Source organism: Platichthys flesus, chromosome 22 (genome assembly GCF_949316205.1).
Source record: "Platichthys flesus chromosome 22, fPlaFle2.1, whole genome shotgun sequence".
Classification (NCBI taxonomy): Eukaryota; Metazoa; Chordata; class Actinopteri; order Pleuronectiformes; family Pleuronectidae; genus Platichthys; species Platichthys flesus.
The window spans coordinates 315,001-338,589 of record NC_084966.1 but is presented as its reverse complement, the minus strand read 5'-3'; the positions used below and the strand labels follow the sequence as shown (position 1 = coordinate 338,589).

Here is a 23,589-nt window from a genome sequence, read left to right as displayed (position 1 = left end):
ATTGGTTGTGTGTTTCTGATGATTTGTGTGTTTGTGATCGTTTGTGTGTTTTTTCTATTCGTTTGTGTGTTTGTGATCGTTTGTGTGTTTTTTCTATTCGTTTGTGTGTTTGTGATCGTTTGTGGGTTTTTTCTATCCGTTTGTGTGTTTGTGATCGTTTGTGTGTTTTTTGTATTCGTTTGTGTGTTTGTGATCGTTTGTGTGTTTTTTCTATTCGTTTGTGTGTTTGTGATGGTTTGTGTGTTTTTTCTATTCTTTTGTTTGTTTCTGATGGTTTGTGTGTTTGTGATCATTGTGTGCTTGTTCACCTTTGACCTGTTGCTCTGGTACCCTGGAGTGCCCCGTGACCTCCGTGACCCCGGGGGCGGTGGCGCCGTGGCCCGACAGCTTGGCCATGGTGACGCTGTTGCGGTGGATGTACTTCAGGAAAACTTCGGCGTTCCGTCTCGCCAGCGTGCACGCCTGTTGCCATGGAAACAAGACGGTTAGAGGGAACTCACGAATCAAATCTGGAAAATTGATTATATGTCAGAATATGTTTAAAACTGCAGAAGCATTCATCGTGTTTATACAGTTACACACATGTATGTGTGACAGTGTGTCACATGGCCTCACCTTCAGAAACGCCTCCTTCTGCTCCATGTGTTTGCTCACGAGCGGCAGCAGCTGCTCCGGCTGCCGCTCGCCTCCTCCACACCAGTCCTCCTCCCTCCGGTACTCCTGCTCCAGGCTCTCCAGGACGCCACACACCTACCGGGGACAGACAGGTCAGGAGACAGAGAGACAGGTCAGGAGACAGGTCAGGAGACAGACAGACAGGTCAGGAGACAGACAGACAGGTCAGGAGACAGGTCAGGAGACAGGTCAGGAGACAGACAGACAGGTCAGGAGACAGACAGACAGGTCAGGAGACAGAGAGACAGGTCAGGAGACAGGTCAGGAGACAGACAGACAGGTCAGGAGACAGACAGACAGGTCAGGAGACAGAGAGACAGGTCAGGAGACAGGTCAGGAGACAGACAGACAGGTCAGGAGACAGACAGACAGGTCAGGAGACAGGTCAGGAGACAGGTCAGGAGACAGACAGACAGGTCAGGAGACAGACAGACAGGTCAGGAGACAGGTCAGGAGACAGAGAGACAGGTCAGGAGACAGGTCAGGAGACAGGTCAGGAGACAGGTCAGGAGACAGACAGACAGGTCAGGAGACAGAGAGACAGATATTCAGAGACACAGCGCCACCTGCTGGGACGTCCTGTAGAAAGCAGCCGAGGCGTTGACCAGTTTGAGTCGATCCTCGATCCTCAGCATCAGCGTCTGCCAGTGCAGCGCCACCGTCTGGGCACAAGACCTCACTGCGTCCGGATCGTAGTGACCTGACCTGAAGGTGAGAGGTCAGAGGTCACGTGGTTAGTACAGTTATAAAATTTCTCTCAAACTCAAAGTGCCAACACGCTACCAACACGTTACATCACGTTACCAACACATTTACCTACATGTTACCAACACGTTACCAACATGTTACCATCACGTTACCAACACATTTACCTACATGTTACCAACACGTTACCAACACGTTACAAACACATTTACCTACATGTTACCATCATGTTACCATCATGTTACCATCACGTTACCAACACGTTACAACACGTGACCCAGCGTGTGGGGGGCGGGGACTCACCGGACCAGCAGCTCCGCTCTCTGCTGCAGAGCCAGCGCCACCTGGTGAGTCCTCTGCAGCGAGTCGGCGTGGAGCAGAGCCTGGAAGCAGAGGAGGAGGTGAGAACCCTGAGAGGAGACGAGGAACTCCTCCTCCCACCTCCTGAGCTGTGTCCCTCAGTGTGTGCACTTACCTCTATGGACTGCTGGAGGCGCTCATGCTCCCTCTGCAGCTGCTCGGCTTCAGACAAACAGCTGGAGTTCAACATGCAGGACGACAACATGACCTCGCCCTCGGAGATCCAGCTCAGCACCTGAGACACCACGACAGGTCAAGGTCAGCTTCAGTTCAGCTCACCTGTGTGTGAGAGTGTGTGTCTGTGAGTGTGTGTGTGTGTGTTACCTGTTTGACCTGGCTCTGCAGGTGTCTCAGCTGCAGGTTCTGCTCCAGGTGTGTGTGTGTGTGATCTGCAATCTGATGCAGGTCCTTCTGTCTGTCCTGCAGGAGGCGCTGCAGCTCCTCCACCTGAGAGGAGAGCCCCCCCTCCGCCTCCGACAGCTCGATACCTGAAGCGCACACACACACAAACACACACACACACACACATATTCAGATCCTCACAAGTATAGTAATGCAGCTGTATGTGTGTGTTTTCCTCTCCATTCATGTGTATATGATTGCACAGATATACCGTATGTCTGTGTGTGTGTATGTCTGTGTGTGTGTTTGTGTGTGTGTGTGTCTCCATGGCAAATTCAATACCCTGGTTTCCATGGACACCAGCTGTGTGCTTCAGAGACCAGTTTCCATGGCAACCCCAACCCCATCCCCCTTTTCCCCCGAATACCATCACATGAATCTGAACTGGTCAGATCGACGCTGGCTCTCTGTTCTATTCTGTTCTGTTCTATCCCATTATTCCATTCTGTTCTATTCTGTTCTGTTCTATTCTATTCTGTTCTGTTCTGTTCTGTCCCATTAATCTGTTCTATTCTATTCTGTTCTATTCTATTCTGTTCTATTCTATTCTGTTCTATTCTATTCTGTTCTGTTCTGTTCTATTCTGTTCTGTCCCATTAATCTGTTCTATTCTGTTCTGTTCTATTCTATTCTGTTCTGTTCTGTTCTGTCCCATTAATCTGTTCTATTCTATTATGTTCTATTCTGTTCTGTTCTATTCTATTATATCCCATTCATCTATTCTGTTCTGTTCTGTTCTATTCTGTTCTACTGTATTCGACCAGTAGAGTGGACTCTCATGGAATCCATATGGGATCAAATGGAAGCTTCCTTTGATCTGTGACCTGTTTTCTGCACTCTCAGCATTTTGCTTGTTTATGATTGGTTCATGCCTTCGAGAGCCCCTGGAAACCCGGCCAGGAAACCCCTAAATCCAAACCGCTCTCAAGTGGCGCCTCCAGCCGAACAGAGTGAACCCACGAGCTGCTCAGGCTGTGAAGGGACCTCGAGGAACTGAATGAATCTCTAACACAACAACTCCTCAGACTGTCAGTCCCTGACCTCTGGATCCCGTCCAGGAGACTATGGGATGTGACATGAGATCGAGGTTCTCTGGAGGATCACAGAGGTCGTGGTGGAACCCCTGAGCTCTTCAAGGAGCATGTGACTTGGACGAGTCTCAGCGCATCGCCCCGTGTCCAGATACATGGACCATGTGACAACCCGATGAAGAACCTTTAAACACCGAGCTTCACTCATGTAGTCTAATTTCATGTGGTGTCCCCCAAGGCCTACTCCTTGTCCCCGCTCTTCTCTATGGTCTCTGAAGTTCTGTCGCTGTGCAGATGATTTATTTTCTAAAGCCATGTTTTGACTCTGACCTGATGCTTGGACCTCGGTGATATACTGCTGGAGGTCGTGACCTTGCTGGATGACCTCATAGATCATGTTGTTCATAGCCAGCCTGCGCTCCATGTGCCTGCGGATCAGTTCATCAACGTCATGACCTTTTATTAACGACTCATTTTCCTGCTGAGTGATGTCATCTGACCTGTTACCTGTGGATGCGTTGCTGTGCTAGTGTTAGCGCCTCGGGACAAGCGTCCACTAGCCTCGAATGACCCAGGTTTATCTTGTCCTGGTTTACATCAGCTAGCCGCGGCGCTGCTAGCTTCTCCGTAGAGAAGTCCTGGGACTGTTTCTGGAGGTCCTGCTTCCAGGCATCCATCTCCCCTGTTACCTTAAGAAAGACACACAGTTCACTGTCAGTCCCCTGACGACAATTCAACAAATGATTTGTATGAGTGTTGTGATGCGAACAGGGGTGTGTACCTCCAGCGTGCACTGCTGGAGAATACGCAGCTGCAAGTAAACATCCAGTCGGATCTTCCTCTGGTGGAAAAGCTCCTCCAGCTGAACGTGAGACTCCTCCAGCTGCTGCAGCACCGTCTCCACATGGGCCACCGAGCTGCCCTGGGGCCTGAAACAAACACACCCACGCATTGAGCACAACCGAAAACAAACACAAACAAACTACAAATAAATATGAGTAGAGGGTTCCCACCCACCCAAGACTCTACCATCCTAAAAACAAATGCTCCTATACATGTTATATACAAACCACAAATCAAACGCATCCACACTGAACAGACATCACTGATTATACAAATTAAAAACGCTCCACTCATGTTTTACATAACTTACACAACAACACCTAGAATCTCGACAAATACCAACTCTACACAAGCCTCTGAGTCGCCAGGGGCTCTAAACAAGTGCACCCACATCGGCTTTACAAAGCCAAAATCAAACGCACCCATGCAGGCTCTGTACACTCGAGCAAAAAAGCACACAAACAAATAAAAAAGCGAAAAGCGCACCTGACATAGAAAATAAACGCACACACACTTTAAACAAACATAAAAGCTTAGCTTTGCCTGGATTTGCAAACTGGTGAAGAAACACACCCACACATTTTCCACTAGCTGGAAAAACACACAGCCAAACTAGAAAAACAAACGCACCCCCACACTTAACATAAACTAGAAAACAAACGCACCCACCCCTGTGACTCTAATCTGAAAAGGAATGCATCCAGGCATAAAACAAACGCATCCACACAGCATTTGGGCTACTGTGCTGCCTTGATGTCTAAAACAAACGCATCCTTCCAGGATCTGTCAATCAACAAACACACCCCTCTGTACTGCCCTGACGGGTGAAACAAATGCACCCACACAAGTTATAACCCAGCTCTTTGTGCAGCGCTGATGCAGGAATCAAACGCACCCACGCTCCCTGTGTACCTGAGTTGCAGGATGAGGTCTTCTCCTTCCCTGATGACACTCATCGCAGCTTCCTGTGGGGTCAGCGTTAGAGGGTTAGTGGGGGGGTCATCGGGGCTGTTAGGTTGTTATGATGGGGGTCAGTTCAGACGGGTGGGGACAGGTACCTGGGTGTTGGCCTGCTGCTGCTGCTGCTGGCTGATGAGAGTCTGCAGAGCCTCCACAGTGTCGGGACACACACAGAGCTCAGAGGACAGCTGCTTCTGGAGGCCGTCCATCCAGGCCGAGAGCTGGGGGGGGCAGAAGAGGAGTGGACGTGATGTCACAGCACATCACTGAATTAAACTGCGTCTCCACTTCCTCCCAGAAATCAACCAACACCGCCATCTTTTACTGATGACGTCATCTGTAGACGTAGTTTGATCCATGTTCTATCTGCTAACATGGAGGAGGCGGGGCTTATACACTACACCGCAGCCAGCCAGCCACCAGAGTTTGTGTGAGTGTGTGTGTGTCTGTGAGTGTCTGTGTGTGTGTGTGTGTGTGTGTGAGTGTTACCTCCTTTGTGTGTGTGTGTGTGTGTCTGTGTGTGTTTGTGTGTTACCTCTTTTGTGTGTGTGTAGAAAGACACAGCGAGATCCAGCAGCAGCTTCCTCTGTTCAACTCGCTGAATAAAGGCCTGCAAATTCACAACACAGATTTACAACATGTTAATAACACGTCAACAACATGCTAACCACAGAACAATATTAGTGAATAAACTAGTTATAGTGACGTTTGTTTCTCTAACACAGAGCTGGTTCAGGTGTTGTAATGAATAAAGTTCACTAACACATCCTTTATGAACCTTTATCATCAGTGTTTTACCTTTTCCACAGCTTTTATTTTGAAAATACTTTTTATGAAAATGCATGAAGACATATTTATTTCCAAGCAGCCGTACGGATCTCAGCTCGATCACATTAACCAACCAGATGAACTCATTCTGCTGGTCTCTCTCTCACCTGCATCCGCAGCTCCAGGTCTCTGGCCGCCTGGTAGATCTCCTCCTCCTCACACTCTCCAGACTGAGCCAGCTGATCGGCTGCTTCTAGAAGCTTCTCTGCATTAGTGTAAGTGTTCTGACACGCACACACACACACACACACACACACACACACACACACACACACACACACACACACACACACACACACACACACACACACACACACACAGGTTATTACTCAGTCTTCAGGACGAGCAGTTCAGAGGAGACCAAGCAGGACACTTCTTCCCCACAGAACAGAAATCTGACTGCTCTTCACCACGTGATAAATCATCGTCAGTTTTCCCGGCTCCGGTTTTACCTGCGCCACCTGCTGGAAGTCGTCGTGACGTTTCTGCAGAGCTCGCGCTCGGTGCAGGGACTTCCCCACGCCGCCATGTTTGTTCAGGAACACTTCGCCGTGCTGCTCGACCCAGTCCAGCACCTGAGGGAGGGAGAGAGACAGATGGAGATGAGCTGAGCCTTCAATCTGGACCTGGATCTGGATCTGGATCCGGATTGAGATCTGGATTCATCGTACCTGTCTCACATCCTGTTGAAACACACACAGCTGCAGGCGCTGGTGAAGGCGGAGCTTACGGTGCTGCCACGCCCCCTCCACCTCATGGTGACCCTGCAATGAAGAAACATTACCGAATCATCAGTCCGCCTGTCTGTTGGTCGGTGACAGTGAGACGGGAGGATGTGAGACGGGTTGATGTGAGTCCTACCTGCATGACCTGGTGCAGAACTCCCATGATGCCGTGCGTGGAGGCAGTGAAGTCCAGTGTGGTCATAGAGTCATCAGAGTCCTTCGCCGGGGAACGCTGGAGAACCTCCAATAAGGCTTTACCACTCTCACTGACCTGCAGACAGACAGGTGGACAGACAGACAGGTGAGCAGACAGACAGGTGAGCAGACAGACAGGTGAACAGACAGACAGGTGAGCAGACAGACAGACAGGTGAGCAGACAGACAGACAGGTGAGCAGACAGGTGAGCAGACAGACAGGTGAACAGACAGACAGGTGAGCAGACAGACAGGTGAGCAGACAGACAGGTGAGCAGACAGGTGAGCAGACAGACAGGTGAACCGACAGACAGGTGGACAGACAGACAGACAGGTGAGCAGACAGACAGGTGAGCAGACAGACAGGTGAGCAGACAGACAGACAGGTGAGCAGACAGACAGACAGGTGAGCAGACAGGTGAGCAGACAGACAGGTGAACAGACAGACAGGTGAGCAGACAGACAGGTGAGCAGACAGGTGAGCAGACAGACAGGTGAACCGACAGACAGGTGGACAGACAGACAGACAGGTGAGCAGACAGACAGGTGAGCAGACAGACAGGTGAGCAGACAGACAGACAGGTGAGCAGACAGACAGACAGGTGAGCAGACAGACAGACAGGTGAGCAGACAGGTGAGCAGACAGACAGGTGAGCAGACAGACAGGTGAGCAGACAGACAGGTGAGCAGACAGGTGAGCAGACAGACAGGTGAACAGACAGACAGGTGGACAGACAGACAGACAGGTGGGCGGACAGACAGGTGGGCAGACAGACAGGTGAACAGACAGACAGGTGAACAGACAGACAGGTGAGCAGACAGACAGACAGGTGAGCAGACAGACAGACAGGTGAGCAGACAGACAGACAGGTGAGCAGACAGGTGAGCAGACAGACAGGTGAGCAGACAGACAGGTGAGCAGACAGGTGAGCAGACAGACAGGTGAACAGACAGACAGGTGGACAGACAGACAGGTGAACAGACAGACAGGTGAGCAGACAGACAGGTGGACAGACAGACAGGTGGACAGACAGACAGGTGAACAGACAGACAGGTGAGCAGACAGACAGGTGGACAGACAGACAGACAGGTGAGCAGACAGGTGAGCAGACAGACAGGTGAGCAGACAGGTGAGCAGACAGACAGGTGAACAGACAGACAGGTGGACAGACAGACAGGTGAACAGACAGACAGGTGAGCAGACAGACAGGTGGGCAGACAGACAGACAGGTGAACAGACAGACAGGTGAGCAGACAGGTGAGCAGACAGACAGGTGAGCAGACAGACAGACAGGTGGACAGACAGACAGGTGAGCAGACAGACAGACAGGTGGGCAGACAGACAGGTACCTGGGTGTAGCTAGCAGACATCTCCTCGTTCAGTTCTTCATGTTTTTTCGTCGCGGCCTCCAGTTCTGCTGTCGCCGACGGCAACGACCCTTCAGAGCACGCCTGAACTCGACCTTCGACCTCCAGCAGGAACTGGACAGACAGACAGGTGGACAGACAGACAGGTGGACAGACAGGCAGCTCGTTGGTTGTGGACGAGTAAGGACGATCAGACAGTGAGACAGGTGGACAGAGTGTAGTTCACCTGCTCCGCCCCCTGGTGGAAGCCAGTTGCCATGGCGAGCGTGTTGCTACGCTCCTCCAGCGCCGTCGTCAGCGTCTTCCAGTCCTCCTGTAACCGTGACGACACCAAGGAGATCCGCTCGGCGCCGTAGTGACCGGCCTCGGCGAGCCGCGCCGCCACGGTGACCACGCTGTCCACGTTCACACTGCCGTTCTGCCGGAGACACGTGGTTTACAGGGACGGTTGAAGATGGTGTCGGGTCAGGGTCAGGGTCAGGGTCAGGACCCTGACCCTGACCCTGACCCTGACCCTGACCCTGACCCTGACCCTGACCCTGAGGGGCCGAGGACACTCACCAGGCAGTTGGCGGTGAAGTGCTGGTGCTGAGTCTGGAGGTCCAGGACGTGCTGGTGGTTCTGGCCGACCTCCACCAGACTCTGCATGAACAGATCTTTACTGTGGGCGATCCAGTCCGACATCTGAGAGAGAGACAGAACGAATCGAAGGTGAGAGAGCTCGTGGGTTCGATGCCCTGCGCGCCACAGTCCCCGCCCCCCTCACCTTGGTGGCGTCCTGCTCGAACAGGTGCAGCTGCAGCACCTGGTCCAGGTGCAGCTTCCTGTCGCTCCAGCCCTGCAGCAGGAGGCCACGAGCCGCCTGCAGGCGCTCCAGCAGGGACGACACCTTGGGCGCCACGCTCTGGAAGTCCGTCCCACCGGACAGCCAGCTGCCGTGGCTACAACCGCCACCGCTGACTTCAGTGGAGGCGTCGCCATGTGAGGGGACCAATCGCATGCGCTGGAGCAAACTCCGCCCTTCTCGTTCAAGGGCTTCAACGGGCGCCGTGGCGATGGTGTTCCTCAGACGGTTGTGTTCCTCCAGGAGTCTGGAGACGGAGAGGTTCAATACACAACAATACACAACAATACACAACAATACACAACCCACAGCTTCGCTGATGATCAATGATAAAGAGGCGCTCTCTTACTTCCGGGCCTCGTCCACGTCCCCGGGCTCGGGGACGCGGTTCAGTCCCGCCTCCAGCTGCTCCAGCTGGGCCAGCAGCTGCGTGGCGGCTCCAGAGAACTCCTCCAGACCCAGACGCAGCTCGGTCCACTCCACGTGGTCGTACTCCAGCGAGCCGCCGAGGTCAGAGGTCAACTGGGAGGGGTCGACGAGCCGGCACAGGCCCTCCACCGACACCAGGGAGGTCTGGAGACAAGGAGACAGTGGGCAAGACCGGAGCATCAGTAGCTGCACAGCTAGCACCTTTAGTAGCTCTCCAGCTAGCATCAATGGTACTTAGGTTTCAGTGGAGCGCATCGTAGAGCAGTAGTTATCAGTAGTAGAACTGCAGTAGTACTACAGCAGTAGTAGTATTACCTCGAAGCTGAGCTTGGCGCTGCCCAGGTTGGTTTTGTGCTTCTGCCAGAAGGTGTCTGGTTTGATGAGCAGAGCCGTGTGGATGTTGGAGGAGAAGGTCTCCTGCAGCGTCCTCAGCACCGGCTTCACACTGTCCCACTTACTGCCACGCATGTCCACCACCACGCTGAAGCCCCGGGCACGCACATCCTCACTGAGGCACAGGGACACACACGTGTTACTCTCACCCAGACATGCTCACTGACGTCCCTGAGAGACAGACAGGGAGAGAGGACATCCTGTACCTGGGTATGGTCGCCAGGTAAGTGACCAATCGGCTGAGGTCCTCCTGCTTTATTCGATCGTGATTGGTCCTGGCAGGGAAGGTCAGGATTGGTCCACCTCGCTTATCTCGTCCACCTGAAACAAGTCAGTCGTTTAAACTGGGTTAAACTGTGTCTGTGTGTGTGTGTGTGTCGGAGTATGAGAGTGTGTGTGTGTGTGTGTGTGTTACCTGATACAAAGGCCACTTTCTCTCTGAGCACCGTCAGGACGTCGGCCGCCCGAACACACTCGGCTTTACCTGAACCTGACACACACACAGGAAATGTTTCTTTCTCATAACTCTATCATTTTTAAACGAATATTCCCAAACACAAGTGGGATGATTGTTGATTTTTAAAATCCCTGATGCTTCAGATAATAATGTGATATATCGATGAAGATGAAACAAAGTGAGAGATGTGGCTCCGCCTCCCGGGAGTCGGTCTGTTCACGTGTTTAGATCCAAACGTCCTCTGAGCTCAACCAATCAGGCTTCGACTGACATTTCAAGTCAAAGTCCTGCAGCTCAGTGTGTGTCTGTGTGTGTGTGTGCGTCAGATCATCCTCCACAGTGGGAGGAAGCTAATCCAACACACACACACACACTGAGGACATTAAGCGTCTCATATTAGCAGTTCGGCGAGCGGCGCCAACCCTCGGAGAGAAAACCTAAAAACATGGAGGAGGTGAAGGAGAAGAGAGAGGGAGGCTCGTTTATCCATCCTTCACTAGCTCCTCGCTGCGTCCTCTGTCTCCTTCACTAGTGTCCTTCAGTCCTTCACGACCCAGACGCTTTAATCCACACTGATTGTTTGACACGTCTGACGGATTAACACAGATCATCAGTGTATTATACACAACCTCACTGTATATACTCTACTGTACAAACATATATATATAGAGACTGTATATGAAGATGAAGGGGGGTTTATGACGTGTGCTGCAGCCAGACACCAGGGGGCGTCGCAGATGAGGCTGTAGCTGTGAAGTGTCCATGTTTATTTACAGTGTGTGGACACTAATGAGGTGAAGTGTGTGTTTGTGGTCCCACGCAGACAAAACATGACAATCATCAGAAAAATCAATCAACAGTCTGATCGATCAGCTGTCAATCACCCTGACTGATCCTGAATCAGCTGTCACACACACAGACACACACACAGCGTAAAGCCTAAAATAGCTGCTGCTCAGAGCCTCAGAGAAACTCACTGACTACACAACTCAACGAATGAACACAATCAAGAGCTGCGTTCAGACAAACTGGAAGATTCTATCAGAGGATTTCTGGATATTTGTTTCCTGGTTTCCTTCAGTAAATAAACACATAAAAGATTCAGAAAAGTCAAAGACAGTTCCTGAAGAATAAACAACAGTAAACAAATTGTGTATTAAAGTGTTTATTCTACTGACTGAAGAGACGACTGGATCTGGCTACTTGTTTTAAATTGTAATGTTTGGAAATCGATTTATTGATTCTGTTTGAGTCAAAATAATAAAGCAACTAAAACATCTCCTGATGAATCACGTTTACATTCACTGGATCCAGATGTTTATTTAGATCAATTTCCCTTAAAAAACATAATAATAATGATGATAATAATAATAACCACAATAATGATACCATCTCTGAAAAAGACTTTAAAATGATTAAATTCCTTCAGAGAAGATCTTGAAGTTCTGCTGCAGCTTCACTGATTCGTCCTCAGATCATTTATCAACCGATCGTTAACTTTCTGGTTTGGTCTCAAACTCAAAGACGTACATTTAGGTATAATCATGTGTGATGTATGATTCATTGATTATAGATCACTGTGATCCTGTCAATCAACTCAGAGACGATCAGGTGACAGCTCCACCTGCTCACTGCATGAGGCTGTTGCCACGGCTACCTGCAGGTGTGTTCCACCTTGATGTTTCTGAACTGAGAGCAGAAGGTTTCAATTGACTCCTGTCAGCCAATCAGAGGCCAGGAGGCTGTTTGACTGCTACTGATGATGATGATGATGAAGATGATGATGATGATACCTCTACTACTGGAATGACTGAGAAACACACACACACACACACAGACACACACACACACACACACATGTAATAACCCAGCAGGCCTTCCCACAATCCTCCTTGGTGGGACACTCCACACCCCCACCACACACACACACACACACACACTCTCTGAGTCAATGGGCGGATGTGGAGGCATCATGGCGACAGCAGCTCCCACTACACACACGCACACGCCTGCTTGCGCGCACTCATGCGCGCGCGCGCGCACACACACACACACACACACGCACACCCTACCTGCCGTCGCCAGGCCGTCCGGGCCCGCTTCTCCTCCTCCATCCACCGGATTCATCCTCCCTCCTCTTCCTCCCTCCTCCTCCTCCTCCTCCTCCTCGCGCTCTGCTCCGTTATGTACCGTCGGTGTCTCCTCGCGCCTCCTCCTCCTCCCCCTCCTCCTCCTCCTCCCTACCAGTCCATCCCTGCTCGGTCCAGGCTCCGGTTGGAGGGACGGATGTGTCTCCTGCTCCCGGTACCGATCACTGCTGCATCCTCCTCGGTCAGCCTCCTCCTCCTCTTCCTCCTCCTCTTCCTCCTCTGCTGCTGCTCTTACGTTACCGTGATCCCGCGCGGCATCCCATCACGTCACCGTTACAGATCCCGTTACCGTCCCCCGGTGCTGCTCTCTCTCTGCCGGTGCGGGCAGCGGACGCGCGCACGGTCGGTCTGTGTGTTCGAGCACGCAGGCGCAGCGCGCACTGTGAGGATGCAGCAGCTGCACCGACCCTCCGTTACTATCACGTTACTGTGCGTTACTATAACTGCTCACCACGTGATCAGCAGAGACAAGATTTTATATAATATTAACGTGACATATGATGTGTTAATATTTTATTTTAATACATTTAGTTTAATATATAAAGAGATATTCATGAAATGTAAATAGTACATAATGAAAAATAGTACGATGGGCTGTGAGTTAAATAGTATAACTGTATTATATAATATTATGGTCAACAACATATAAAGTGTTTGATATAAATTCTTAATGAATGGACACAGAATGAAGAGCATCAATAATAATGTATTTCTGAACCAATAGGATCACAAAGGAAAAAATGATCAATTGTATATAAAGATAAACTTCTCATCATGTGTGTGAAGATCAAAACATCTGGTGCAACAGGAAGAGAAGAAACGATGAAGATCTTCAGAATGAAGAGGAAGATGATTCTCTACAGTGAACAGTGTTTCCGCTGCAGGATGAATGAAGCTGCTTCACTCATTCAGCTCAACTAGCAGCGCCACCCACAGGCCACCGAAGCTCACAGCAGCCTCTCACTTATAGTATATACTTTATTGATCATATATATTATATATATATATTATATTATATTATATATATATATTATATATGATATATATATATATCATATATATTATCAATAAAGTGTATATATATTTAGGGTTAGGGTAATATTTATATATATATATTTATATATATCATTTATATATTCAACAACATATAAACAAGCAACATTATATACATTATTTATGAGCTATATTTAAAACAACTTGTATTTTTTCCTCTGGTTGGTTTTTGTCTTTATTTCTTTAGAAAATAAATATTTTTTATTGTATATATATATATAATAAATAAACATTTGTTTTGGTGCAGAGGGGTGTGTGCCGTCGCAGCGTGATGACGTCACGTTGCCGTAGGAACAGCAGCGCGTCGGCTAGCTGCAAGCTAACAGGGTTAGCTGTCAAACGTTGTGTTTGAAACTTCGCAGCGTTTGTTTGTCCGTGTTTCACCTTCAACGACTCGACGGAGCCGACGGTTAACCGGTTAACGACACTTGTTTTACCCGCTGAAGTGAAGTGACTGTCGGATAAACAACGAATGACAGTCGCCTTGTGGTCCAAGGCGAGCTAACAGATGCTAACAGAGGCTAACAGGTGCCAGAAGGTGGAAACTATGAAATCAGTTTCACCTGTAACACTTAAATTCACCTGCAGGAATAGTGTGACGCAACAAGTGAATTGTGTCATATGAGTGTTTGATGACCACGTGACTCTTTATTGTGTTGATGTGTGTTGAACAGGGAACATGGCGTCTGTGTCCGAGCTGAAGAAACATCTGGAGCACGGGGATCTGAACCTGCTGCAGAAAGTCAGCTTGCTCAACAGCAGCGTCACGAGTGAGACAACATGAAAACACTCAAACTGTTTCCTCCATCATCATCATCATCATCATTACATTAAATTTCATTTCATTACATTACATTCATTTTGCTGACGCTTTTGTCCAAATCAACTCACAGTAAGTGCATCAACCATGAGGGAACAATCCAAGAACTTCATGAAACTTCTCATTCATCCAAGTTGGCATCTTCAGACATTTGATTTTCTTCTCTTAGCAACTACTGAAATATTACTTTCAAACAAATATAAAACTGATAAAAGTAGAACATCCACATATTGTATTTAGCTGAATGATTAATAGATCATTAAAGTTGTCAGTTGATTTATTATCCTTGAGGTGAATTTGACCTTTGTCGCGTGTCTCTGTCAGACGTCCTGAACGTGGCGGCGCTTCAGACCGACAGCGGGGCGTTGCCTCGGGTGAAGGCGGAGCTCTATCACAGCGGCGTCCTGAGTCACTGCGTCCTCGTCCTCGCTCAGGATCCCAGAGAGCTGAGGAGCAACTGGAGCGCCGCCGCCACCCTCGCCAGGATCACCAGGTCCTCCTCACAGTGCCAATCTGTCCATTTATTCTAGTTTTCTAAATGTTTATCCTCAGTATACTTGAGATCTGAGTGTATTCAAAGAAAAGTGTGAATGTTTAAAATGTTTTATAATAAAAAGTTGAAGTAAAGATGTATTTTAAATATATGGAAGGTTAAAGGATTTAAATATTTTGAATATCTTTAATTAGTTTAAAATGTGTATATTTTGTCTAATTCTACTTTAATATAATGTACTGATAGTTTAAATTGTCTCCTCAGCTCCTGCTGTGTTGGGTTTGACCCTGGTGAAGAATCAAAGGCCTTTTATAGGCTCCTCCTACCGTCAGTCGTGGACGGCCTCCTGTCATTGGCCAGTCAGCTGATGAGGCGGGCGGAGGTGAGTGAGCCTTGAAGATTGCTAGTGGACGAGTCTGAAGTGAAAGTGATGGAGATGTGTGTGTGTGTGTGTGTCAGTGTGTGTCTCTGCTCAGGAAGGTGATGGACTCCGTCATGTGTCTGCTGGGAGGCCACACCCAGCTCACGACTCAGGGTGCGTCCTGTCACTCACGGCGCTCACTGACCTGATGCTGACAGACCTCGTGTTGACATCTGTCTCTGTCCAGTCCTCAGCTCCGCTCACTATGAGCACATCCAGATGTGTGAGGACGTAGCTGTGTCTCTGCTCTGTGTCCAGATGTGGATTCAAGTCTGCACAGCCAACAGGTGGCGCTCATGAGTTTACTGTCCACTGATCATTTATATTTATTAACCTGCTTCATGTCCATGAGGTTAATTTAAGCCCCGCCCACTCTGCAGGAACTTCCTGTCCAGCCTGACTGACGACTCCGTCCTGTTGCTGCTGAACGAGGTCATCGGCCAATTAGCCGTCAGCTCCGACGTGGCAGTGGGAGGGGCCTCCGTCAAACTCATCCTCCTCATGGCCAATCAACTGCAGCTGCGTCTCAAGCCCCTCCTCCTCAACTTCAAAGGTCAGAGGTCGCACGCGTCGATGACTGACAGCAGCAGGAAGTTCTGTTCAGTTAAATTAACTGAAAGGTCAGAGGTCTCTCTCTCTCTCCATCTCTCTCTCTCTCTCTCTCTCTCTCTCTCTCTCTCTGCAGGACTGGACGACCTGCTGGACAAGGACTGGAGGGGGCGTGGCATTGACCAGGACATGGACCAGCTAATTGAACTCCTCCAATCATACAGAGACACGACGAGTCCCTCTCAGGTTGGTCTGTCCCTATAACTGTGTGTGTATGTGTGTGTAGAGATGTGTAACTGTATCTCAATCTGTGTGTGTAATCAGGTTTGTACACTTTTGTAGAGTCATGTTGTTTTAGTCCCCAGTGAAGGTCCGATTACAGTTCATCACTTTTTTCATGTGTTAAGTTAAAACACTGGATTCTTATTGGACGGCCTGCTGCCCTCTGACTCCTCCCCTCTCAGGTGAGTGCTGAGCGTGTGCGGGCGGCGTGTGTGATCCAGGCGTCATGGAGGTCGTATCAGACCCGGCGCCGAGTGAAGAGTCTGAACAGAGCTGTCGGTTCCCTGCAGAGGAGATTCAGGTTCGACCGCTCAGCATCTGTGTGCAGCTGGAACCTCATGGAACAGAGTATGACTATGAAAACATGAGTGTGTGTGTGTGTGTGTGTGTGTGTGTGTGTGTGTGTGTGTGTGTGTGTGTGTGTGTGTGTGTGTGTGTGTGTGTGTGTGTGTGTCAGGGCTCGGAGGAGGCAGCAGCAGCAACAGAAGGAGGCTCAGCAGTGGGAGGAGGAGCTGAAGTATCAGGTGAGCCTGCAGTACTGCCCCCTGGTGGCTGGCTGCAGGATTGGTAATAAACCTTGCCTTCTCCATGTTACAGATGGGACAAGGTTTAGAGTAAAGAGACGGGTTAGGGTTCTTATCGCTCTGATGTGTATTTAACGTGTGTGTGTGTTCCAGGTGTGTGTGCGGCGGCTGCAGGCGAGGAGGGCGTTCCATCAGAAACAGAGAGAACTGCTGCAGCTGCTTCCTCCTGGTAGAGAAACGCTGACTCGTCCTCGCTTGTCTCTTCTTCACCAGATTCAAGATTAATCTAGAAAAAGTGAAATTTCTTCTGCAAAACAAGCGACACTCAGCTGTGCTGGTTTTCAGACCAGGTGCAGTCGTACCTGAGGGAGTGCGAGCGGCGAGCGGCGGTCGTGATCCAGAGCTTCTGGAGAGGCTCCAGAGAGCGGCGCCGCTACATCAGCTCCCAACGAGACGACCTGAGGCGCCATCGAGCCGCCAGGACGCTGCAGAGAGCGGTACTCACTCAGGAGGACGCCAGCGCCAACCGAGACCCGAACAATCACATGACTCATGCTGTCCACTCTCTCTTACAGGTGCAGCGCTTCCTGCAGAAAAGACAAGCGGCCAAAGCCCCGCCCACCGCACCGCTCTGGATTGGTCAGAAAGGTTTGACGGACAGTAGGAGGGTGGAGCTGAAGGCTCAGGTGGAGGAATACATCGCTGTGCATCGTGTAAGACGAGGAGATAGAAGCTCAGGATTTAAAAACGAAATGTCTTCATCAAAATAAAACCCCCGTCTCTCCGTCTCTCTGTCCTCAGTCGTCCCGGGTGTCCCCAGGCGAGTGTGAGCGCCTCCATCAGGAGGTTCAGCTGCTGCTGTCGGAGCTGCAGAGCGGAGGTGAGCGGAGGAGGGTGGAGCAGAGGAGAGAGGCGCTGCTCGCTCACACACACACTCAGCTGGAGCTGCTCAGAGGTACACACACGCACACACATGCACACACACTCACACACTCACACACTCACAGACACACTCTCACACACATTCTCACACTCACAGACACACTCACTCACACACTCACACACTCACAGACACACTCTTACACACACACTCACACACACTCACACACATTCTCACACTCACAGACACACTCACTCATACACCCACACACCCACACACTCACTCACACACACCTGATTGCAGTTTGTGAGCATTAATCAAATATCTCTTCTTCTCTTTTACCACAGACGCCCCGCCCCTTTCCCTTGTCACGGCGCCAGTGGGCGAGGCCTTCCTCAGCCACTCAGGTCGCTGCGTCCTTCGCGCCCGTGACGCCCACAACGCGACGCTGCAGGCGAGCCGGCTCCCCTGGTGGAGGAGGCTGGGAGAGCCGGCGGACCCGCCCGACCCCGCCCACCTGTGGGAGCTGGAGGCGGAGTTTGGAGGACTGTTTGTTGGCGGCTCAGCTAACATTTAACGTGAAGACGCAGGTTCATCGCACACTGACGAGCACGAGACTGTGCTGCCACCTGCTGTCGATTTCCAGAACTGACTCCGAGGTCCTCGTCCTATCGCTCTGATGTTCTCTTCCTGATTGGTTCCTCTCCGTCACATGACTCAACCAGCGGTGACTCAAAGAGGCGTGGTTTAGACACGAGGTCGTAGACGATCAAACTCCGGGTTTGTCTCCAGTGTTTATTGAGTTCATTCAGAGAGTTGCTGCAGTAACAGTGTCAACCAGCAGAGGGCGCCTCCTCACTGCAGCAGCTGTGATGATGGGAGTTTTCTGTTTTATTTCCACTTGTCTATAAAGTTTTTTGAAGCCTTTGACTCAGTTTGTTGTTATTGACGCCCTCCCAGTGCTCAACCAGTGCAGAGTGTAGAGCTGCTGCTGGTCTCTGGTGTGGAACCAGCTGACCTGTGGTCCTCATTGATCCTGGTCAGAGCTTCAGGCTGCAGATGTTACATCAGCAGCCGTCGCTCGGCTGGAAACGACACCGGAGCTCCGACTGTGAGTTTTAACTTTCATTAATATGAAGTAAAGTTACAAAGGTAAATACTTAATTATACTTTTACTTGGGTAACGAGTACTCTTACTTTCTGATTACTGTAAAACAGAACGTGTGTCGCTTCAGTTTTATGTGTTAGTTCTTAAAACACGATTTTAAATACAAATCAAGAATATTCCTCACAAAACTGATTTTGAACTTTATAACAATCACATAAAATAGTTTATGAAATATAACATTATATAATATCATTTTAAAATGTCTCAGATAGGGAAAGAGAAACAGAAATATTATAGTTTCTTTACTGAATATATATTTTATTATTTGAAACCGGATTTATTTTGGTGAACGTGTGATCGTGTAAAACACCAATAAATGAAATCATCATGAAACTTTCCAGAATAATCTCTGCAGAGATTTGAATTTCTGGATCCCAGTTATTATCATATTCATTATTATATATTATTGTAAAACCTTGAGTTGCTGGAGGTTTCCTCCTGACTGGACTTTGTTGGCCGGAAGTGAAGGAGTTAAGCTGCAGAGGAATGTGGAGGGAGGAGAAGTTTAAACTCCTGCTTTTCATTTTCTCTCTCCGCTCACTCTCTCCATCCATCTCGTCCTTCTCCTCTTCCTCAGGCCGTCTACTCCTCCTCCTTTCTCCTCCTCTCTCTCCTCCTCCTCCTTCCTCCTCCTCTCAGGACGACTCCAGGTCACCGCAGAGATGTCAGGGACGATGCCCAGGTTTCCCAGCCTGCCCACTATGCCCAGTATGCCCAGTATGCCCACTATGCCCAGTATGCCCAGTATGCCCAGTATGCCCAGTATGCCCACTATGCCCAGTATGCCCAGTATGCCCACTATGCCAATTATGCCCAGTATGCCCACTATGCCCACTATGCCCAGTATGCCCAGTATGCCCAGTCTGCCCACTATGCCCACTATGCCCAGTATGCCCAGGGGGGTGAAGCTGCCGAGGGCTGTCGCCATGCCAACTGTATCCCAGGCTCATCGAAGGATGCTGCTGGACCGCTGCTCCGTCCTGGACCATCAGACACCTGAAGGTAACAGACACCACGCTGCTATGAGTCCTACAGACAGTCCTACAGACAGCACTACAGACAGTCCTACAGACAGCACTACAGACAGTACTACAGACAGTACTACAGACAGCACTACAGACAGTCCTACAGACAGCACTACAGACAGTACTACAGACAGTCCCACAGACAGCACTACAGACAGTCCTACAGACAGTACTACAGACAGTACTACAGACAGTCCTACAGACAGCACTACAGACAGTACTACAGACAGTACTACAGACAGTCCTACAGACAGCACTACAGACAGCACTACAGGCAGCACTACAGACAGTCCTACAGACAGCACTACAGACAGTACTACAGACAGTCCTACAGACAGCACTACAGACAGCACTACAGAGTAAAACCACAGGAAGGGGCAGAGGAATCTGAGCTGAGATCAGTGTGTGAACCAGGGAGAAGCTCAGCTGCTTGAATCACAGAATGAAGAATGATGAACGGATGAAAAGAGAGAGATTTCACTTCTTTGCTCGTTTTTACTTCAAATCTCCACATGAACGGATGAAGATGATAATCAGGTGCAGATTGATATTCGGTCATGGTGCTTCTCGTCCAGATAGAAACACAGGGCTTCATATTGACGAGCTTTTCCCTGCAGGTTTCTGATCTATGGTTTTTTCAGTTTGTGCTGGAGCGATAAATAAATCCAGAGCAGATTATAGAGCTGAGCTGCTGCACATGTCCCGGATCACGAGCACACACAGAGACACGTCCAGGCTCTGGGCCGGAATGTTCACCACTTCACTCTGTGACTACACACAACAGTGTTTCATTCAAACGGGAACATCGCACAACAAGTCGACGAGGGTGAATGACAGGAGGCGTGTCCTGAGTGGGTGTGTGTGTGTGTGTGTGTGTGTGTGTGTGTGTGTGTGTGTGTGTGTGTGTGTGGTTGTGTGTGGTTTTGTGGGTGTGTTGTTGTGTGTGAAGGATTAACCTCAGTCAGGACAGTGTGGATGTTGAGCTGTCGGAGTCGTCTTCATGTACGGTGAGAAATATTTTAATATTTATCATATTTTTCTTTATTTTCAGATTGTTGTTGAGATGTTTAAATAATTTATGTGTAAGTTCCACATATGTGTGATTTAATGTTTCGTCTTGTTATATAATAATTATATATCATCCTCCAGTAAGAGATCTTGACTTTATCAGTTTTTAACCTTTACATTTCATGAATATATCTGTTAATATGATAAATATTAATATAATTAAAATGTCATTTGAATGTTATAATCAAAGATACATTTGTATATTTTATTCACAATTTAACGTCTTTTAAGCTTTCAGTGAACCCAGGTGTCCCCACTTTGTCAAATTTATGAAATGAGTGAATTGTATTAGATACATGAATATTTCTTAGTCTGTTACTGAATTTGAGTCTTTTCACAGTTTGGTCTAATGTGGAAGTTTCCTTATGATGAGTTCAAATCTCAATTAGTAGAAATAACTTGATGTGACCTTCAGTGAAGAAATGACCTTTAATCACAATGTGTTGATTATAATTTATAATCACATCCTCATAATGTGGGAATTTCACAGATTCAGTGCCTTGCTCAGCGGCACTGTGGAACATCACATGTCACAACTTGGGGATTGAACCTGTGTCATCTTTAAGCTCTGCCAACAAAAAACAACAACATAAACACATTACGCAACAACAAGCGAGCACAGGATTAAGATGTACTGTAGTGTGTGTGAGTGTGTATGTGTGTGTGTGTGTGGTGGGGGTGGGGGGGGGGGGGTCTCTTTAATCTCCAAAAACCATTGAATTAAAGAAAGAGAAGGTTAAAGTCCACAGACTCACTGCTGCCCCCATGTGGCTGTGATGTGTGCAGGTCTGTGTGGCTGCTGCTGGGCGTTACGGCCTCGCTACAAGAGACTGGTTGATAACATCTTCCCAGAAGACCCCGAGGTTAACACACACACACACACAACACACAACACAACACAATTCTTTCTTTCTGTCCATGTGTTAGAATGTGTGTTTTCTCTGTGATCTGACGTTGTGTTGATGGATGTGTGTAGGACGGGCTGGTGAAAGCCAACATGGAGAAGTTGACGTTCTTCGCTCTGTCGGCGCCGGAGAAGCTGGATCGCATCGCTGCGTACCTGTCCGAGCGTCTGACCAGGGAACTGAACCGCCACCGCTACGGGTCCGCACACACACTGACACACACTGACACACACACAGTGTTACCGCGCTGAGTATTCATGTAATCTGTTACTTGCAGGTACGTGTGCATAGCGCTGGAGGCGCTGGAGCAGCTGCTGTTAGCGTGTCACTGTCAGAGCATCAACCTGCTGGTGGAGAGTTTCCTCAGGACGCTGCGTCTGCTGCTGGAGGCCGACAAGCCGCACCTGCACATCCTGGCCACCAGCTCGGTACCACACACACAACTCTGTACCACACACACACAACTCTGTACCACACACACAGCCCTGCACATCCTGGCCACCAGCTCGGTACCACACACACAACTCTGTACCACACACACAACTCTGTACCACACACACAGCCCTGCACATCCTGGCCACCAGCTCGGTACCACACACACAACTCTGTACCACACAACTCTGTACCACACAACTCTGTACCACACACACACAACTCTGTACCACACACACAGCCCTGCACATCCTGGCCACCAGCTCGGTACCACACACACAACTCTGTACCACACACACACAACTCTGTACCACACACACAGCCCTGCACATCCTGGCCACCAGCTCGGTACCACACACACAACTCTGTACCACACACACACAACTCTGTACCACACACACAGCCCTGCACATCCTGGCCACCAGCTCGGTACCACACACACAACTCTGTACCACACACACACAACTCTGTACCACACAACTCTGTACCACACAACTCTGTACCACACACACACAACTCTGTACCACACACACAACTCTGTACCACACACACAGCCCTGCACATCCTGGCCACCAGCTCGGTACCACACACACAACTCTGTACCACACAACTCTGTACCACACACACAACTCTGTACCACACACACAACGCTGTACCACACAACTCTGTACCACACACACAGCCCTGCACATCCTGGCCACCAGCTCTGTACCACACACACACAACTCTGTACCACACACACACAACTCTGTACCACACACACACAACTCTGTACGACACACACAGCCTGCAACGCACAACTCTGTACCAAACACACACAACTCTGTACGACACACACAGCCTGCAACGCACAACTCTGTACCACACACACACAACACTGTACGACACACACAGCCCTGCACATCCTGGCCACCAGCTCTGTACCACACACACACAACTCTATACCACACACACACAACTCTGTACGACACACACAGCCTGCAACGCACAACTCTGTACCAAACACACACAACTCTGTACGACACACACAGCCTGCAACGCACAACTCTGTACCACACACACACAACACTGTACGACACACACAGCCCTGCACATCCTGGCCACCAGCTCTGTACCACACACACACAACTCTGTACCACACACACACAACGCTGTACGACACACACACAATTTATTTATATCAAATATGATATTGAATAAAGTTTATGTACACACACACACACACACACACACAGGGATTAACAGAGTGTGTACAGCAGGTTCACTCCTGGAGAGACAAGCAGGAGTTGTGTTCATGTGTGTGTGTGTCTGCCTGATTAACTGGTCACATGATCAGAAACCTCATGATGATGTCAGAGAATGAGGTCATTTAGTGATGTAATGAAATAACCTAAACAATAAAGGTCCACAGCTCGTTGTCATGACCCATGATGATGATGTCATCCCCGTCTCTCTTTCAGTTCGTGAAGTTTGCGAACATCGAGGAGGACACGCCCTCGTACCACCGCAGCTACGACTTCTTCGTGTCCCGCTTCAGTCAGATGTGTCACTCACAGCACGAGGACGAGGACACCAGGACCGAGTCAGTGCCCCCCCCCGAGAGC

At 49.3% G+C, this 23,589-nt stretch overlaps 3 protein-coding genes across 6 annotated transcripts in view; 2 read left to right on the top strand and 1 right to left on the bottom strand.

Annotated features, from left to right (window-relative positions):
• Window positions 1-12,651, bottom strand: part of LOC133933292 (kalirin-like) — a 28,123-nt gene extending 15,472 nt beyond the window's left edge. The window contains exons 1-25 of the mRNA XM_062380285.1: window positions 12,288-12,651; window positions 10,174-10,248; window positions 9,965-10,079; window positions 9,681-9,873; window positions 9,286-9,509; window positions 8,859-9,183; window positions 8,654-8,776; window positions 8,319-8,510; window positions 8,075-8,206; window positions 6,666-6,800; window positions 6,476-6,568; window positions 6,257-6,379; window positions 5,912-6,028; window positions 5,512-5,586; window positions 5,075-5,197; window positions 4,929-4,981; window positions 3,955-4,102; window positions 3,681-3,862; window positions 3,504-3,601; window positions 2,065-2,228; window positions 1,856-1,975; window positions 1,684-1,763; window positions 1,242-1,380; window positions 616-750; window positions 309-462 (exon numbers count right to left, since the gene is read on the bottom strand). Of these exons, the coding sequence (XP_062236269.1) occupies window positions 309-462; window positions 616-750; window positions 1,242-1,380; window positions 1,684-1,763; window positions 1,856-1,975; window positions 2,065-2,228; window positions 3,504-3,601; window positions 3,681-3,862; window positions 3,955-4,102; window positions 4,929-4,981; window positions 5,075-5,197; window positions 5,512-5,586; window positions 5,912-6,028; window positions 6,257-6,379; window positions 6,476-6,568; window positions 6,666-6,800; window positions 8,075-8,206; window positions 8,319-8,510; window positions 8,654-8,776; window positions 8,859-9,183; window positions 9,286-9,509; window positions 9,681-9,873; window positions 9,965-10,079; window positions 10,174-10,248; window positions 12,288-12,342 (3,373 nt within the window). The 5' untranslated portion in view covers window positions 12,343-12,651. The remainder of the gene's footprint in view (window positions 1-308; window positions 463-615; window positions 751-1,241; window positions 1,381-1,683; window positions 1,764-1,855; window positions 1,976-2,064; window positions 2,229-3,503; window positions 3,602-3,680; window positions 3,863-3,954; window positions 4,103-4,928; window positions 4,982-5,074; window positions 5,198-5,511; window positions 5,587-5,911; window positions 6,029-6,256; window positions 6,380-6,475; window positions 6,569-6,665; window positions 6,801-8,074; window positions 8,207-8,318; window positions 8,511-8,653; window positions 8,777-8,858; window positions 9,184-9,285; window positions 9,510-9,680; window positions 9,874-9,964; window positions 10,080-10,173; window positions 10,249-12,287) is intronic.
• Window positions 678-18,317, top strand: LOC133933303 (IQ calmodulin-binding motif-containing protein 1-like). Of its 4 annotated transcripts, XM_062380306.1 has the most exons (17): window positions 678-1,781; window positions 1,895-1,998; window positions 5,924-6,019; window positions 14,093-14,188; window positions 14,563-14,731; window positions 14,996-15,113; window positions 15,191-15,266; window positions 15,340-15,439; window positions 15,533-15,705; window positions 15,838-15,947; window positions 16,166-16,284; window positions 16,441-16,507; window positions 16,661-16,736; window positions 16,853-17,004; window positions 17,083-17,220; window positions 17,309-17,462; window positions 17,735-18,317. In XM_062380306.1, exons 4-17 carry the CDS (start codon window positions 14,098-14,100, stop codon window positions 17,962-17,964), a joined length of 1,773 nt encoding a protein of 590 aa, XP_062236290.1. In that variant the 5' UTR covers window positions 678-1,781; window positions 1,895-1,998; window positions 5,924-6,019; window positions 14,093-14,097; the 3' UTR covers window positions 17,965-18,317. The 4 variants fall into 4 exon arrangements, with proteins under 4 accessions (XP_062236290.1, XP_062236291.1, XP_062236292.1 ...); XM_062380307.1 differs by lacking the exons at window positions 678-1,781; window positions 1,895-1,998 and having other exon boundaries at window positions 5,139-6,019; XM_062380308.1 differs by lacking the exons at window positions 678-1,781; window positions 1,895-1,998; window positions 5,924-6,019 and adding an exon at window positions 13,696-13,946.
• A 53-nt stretch (window positions 18,318-18,370) lies between these two features.
• The window catches only part of LOC133933297 (protein EFR3 homolog B-like), a 12,771-nt gene continuing 7,552 nt past the window's right edge, over window positions 18,371-23,589 (top strand). Inside the window, exons 1-6 of the mRNA XM_062380295.1 lie at window positions 18,371-18,498; window positions 19,133-19,557; window positions 21,435-21,511; window positions 21,625-21,752; window positions 21,831-21,981; window positions 23,446-23,567. Of these exons, the coding sequence (XP_062236279.1) occupies window positions 19,218-19,557; window positions 21,435-21,511; window positions 21,625-21,752; window positions 21,831-21,981; window positions 23,446-23,567 (818 nt within the window). The 5' untranslated portion in view covers window positions 18,371-18,498; window positions 19,133-19,217. The remainder of the gene's footprint in view (window positions 18,499-19,132; window positions 19,558-21,434; window positions 21,512-21,624; window positions 21,753-21,830; window positions 21,982-23,445; window positions 23,568-23,589) is intronic.

What these genes read in the sequence shown, in the direction of transcription:
- LOC133933303 (XM_062380306.1), top strand. Translation starts at nt 14,098, where the DNA reads ATGGCGTCTGTGTCCGAGCTGAAGAAACATCTGGAGCACGGGGATCTG. An exon ending in CACCCAGCTCACGACTCAGG is followed by an intron (nt 15,267 to 15,339) that starts GTGCGTCCTGTC and finishes GTCTCTGTCCAG; the next exon opens with TCCTCAGCTCCGCTCACTAT. An exon ending in ACACGACGAGTCCCTCTCAG is followed by an intron (nt 15,948 to 16,165) that starts GTTGGTCTGTCC and finishes CTCCCCTCTCAG; the next exon opens with GTGAGTGCTGAGCGTGTGCG.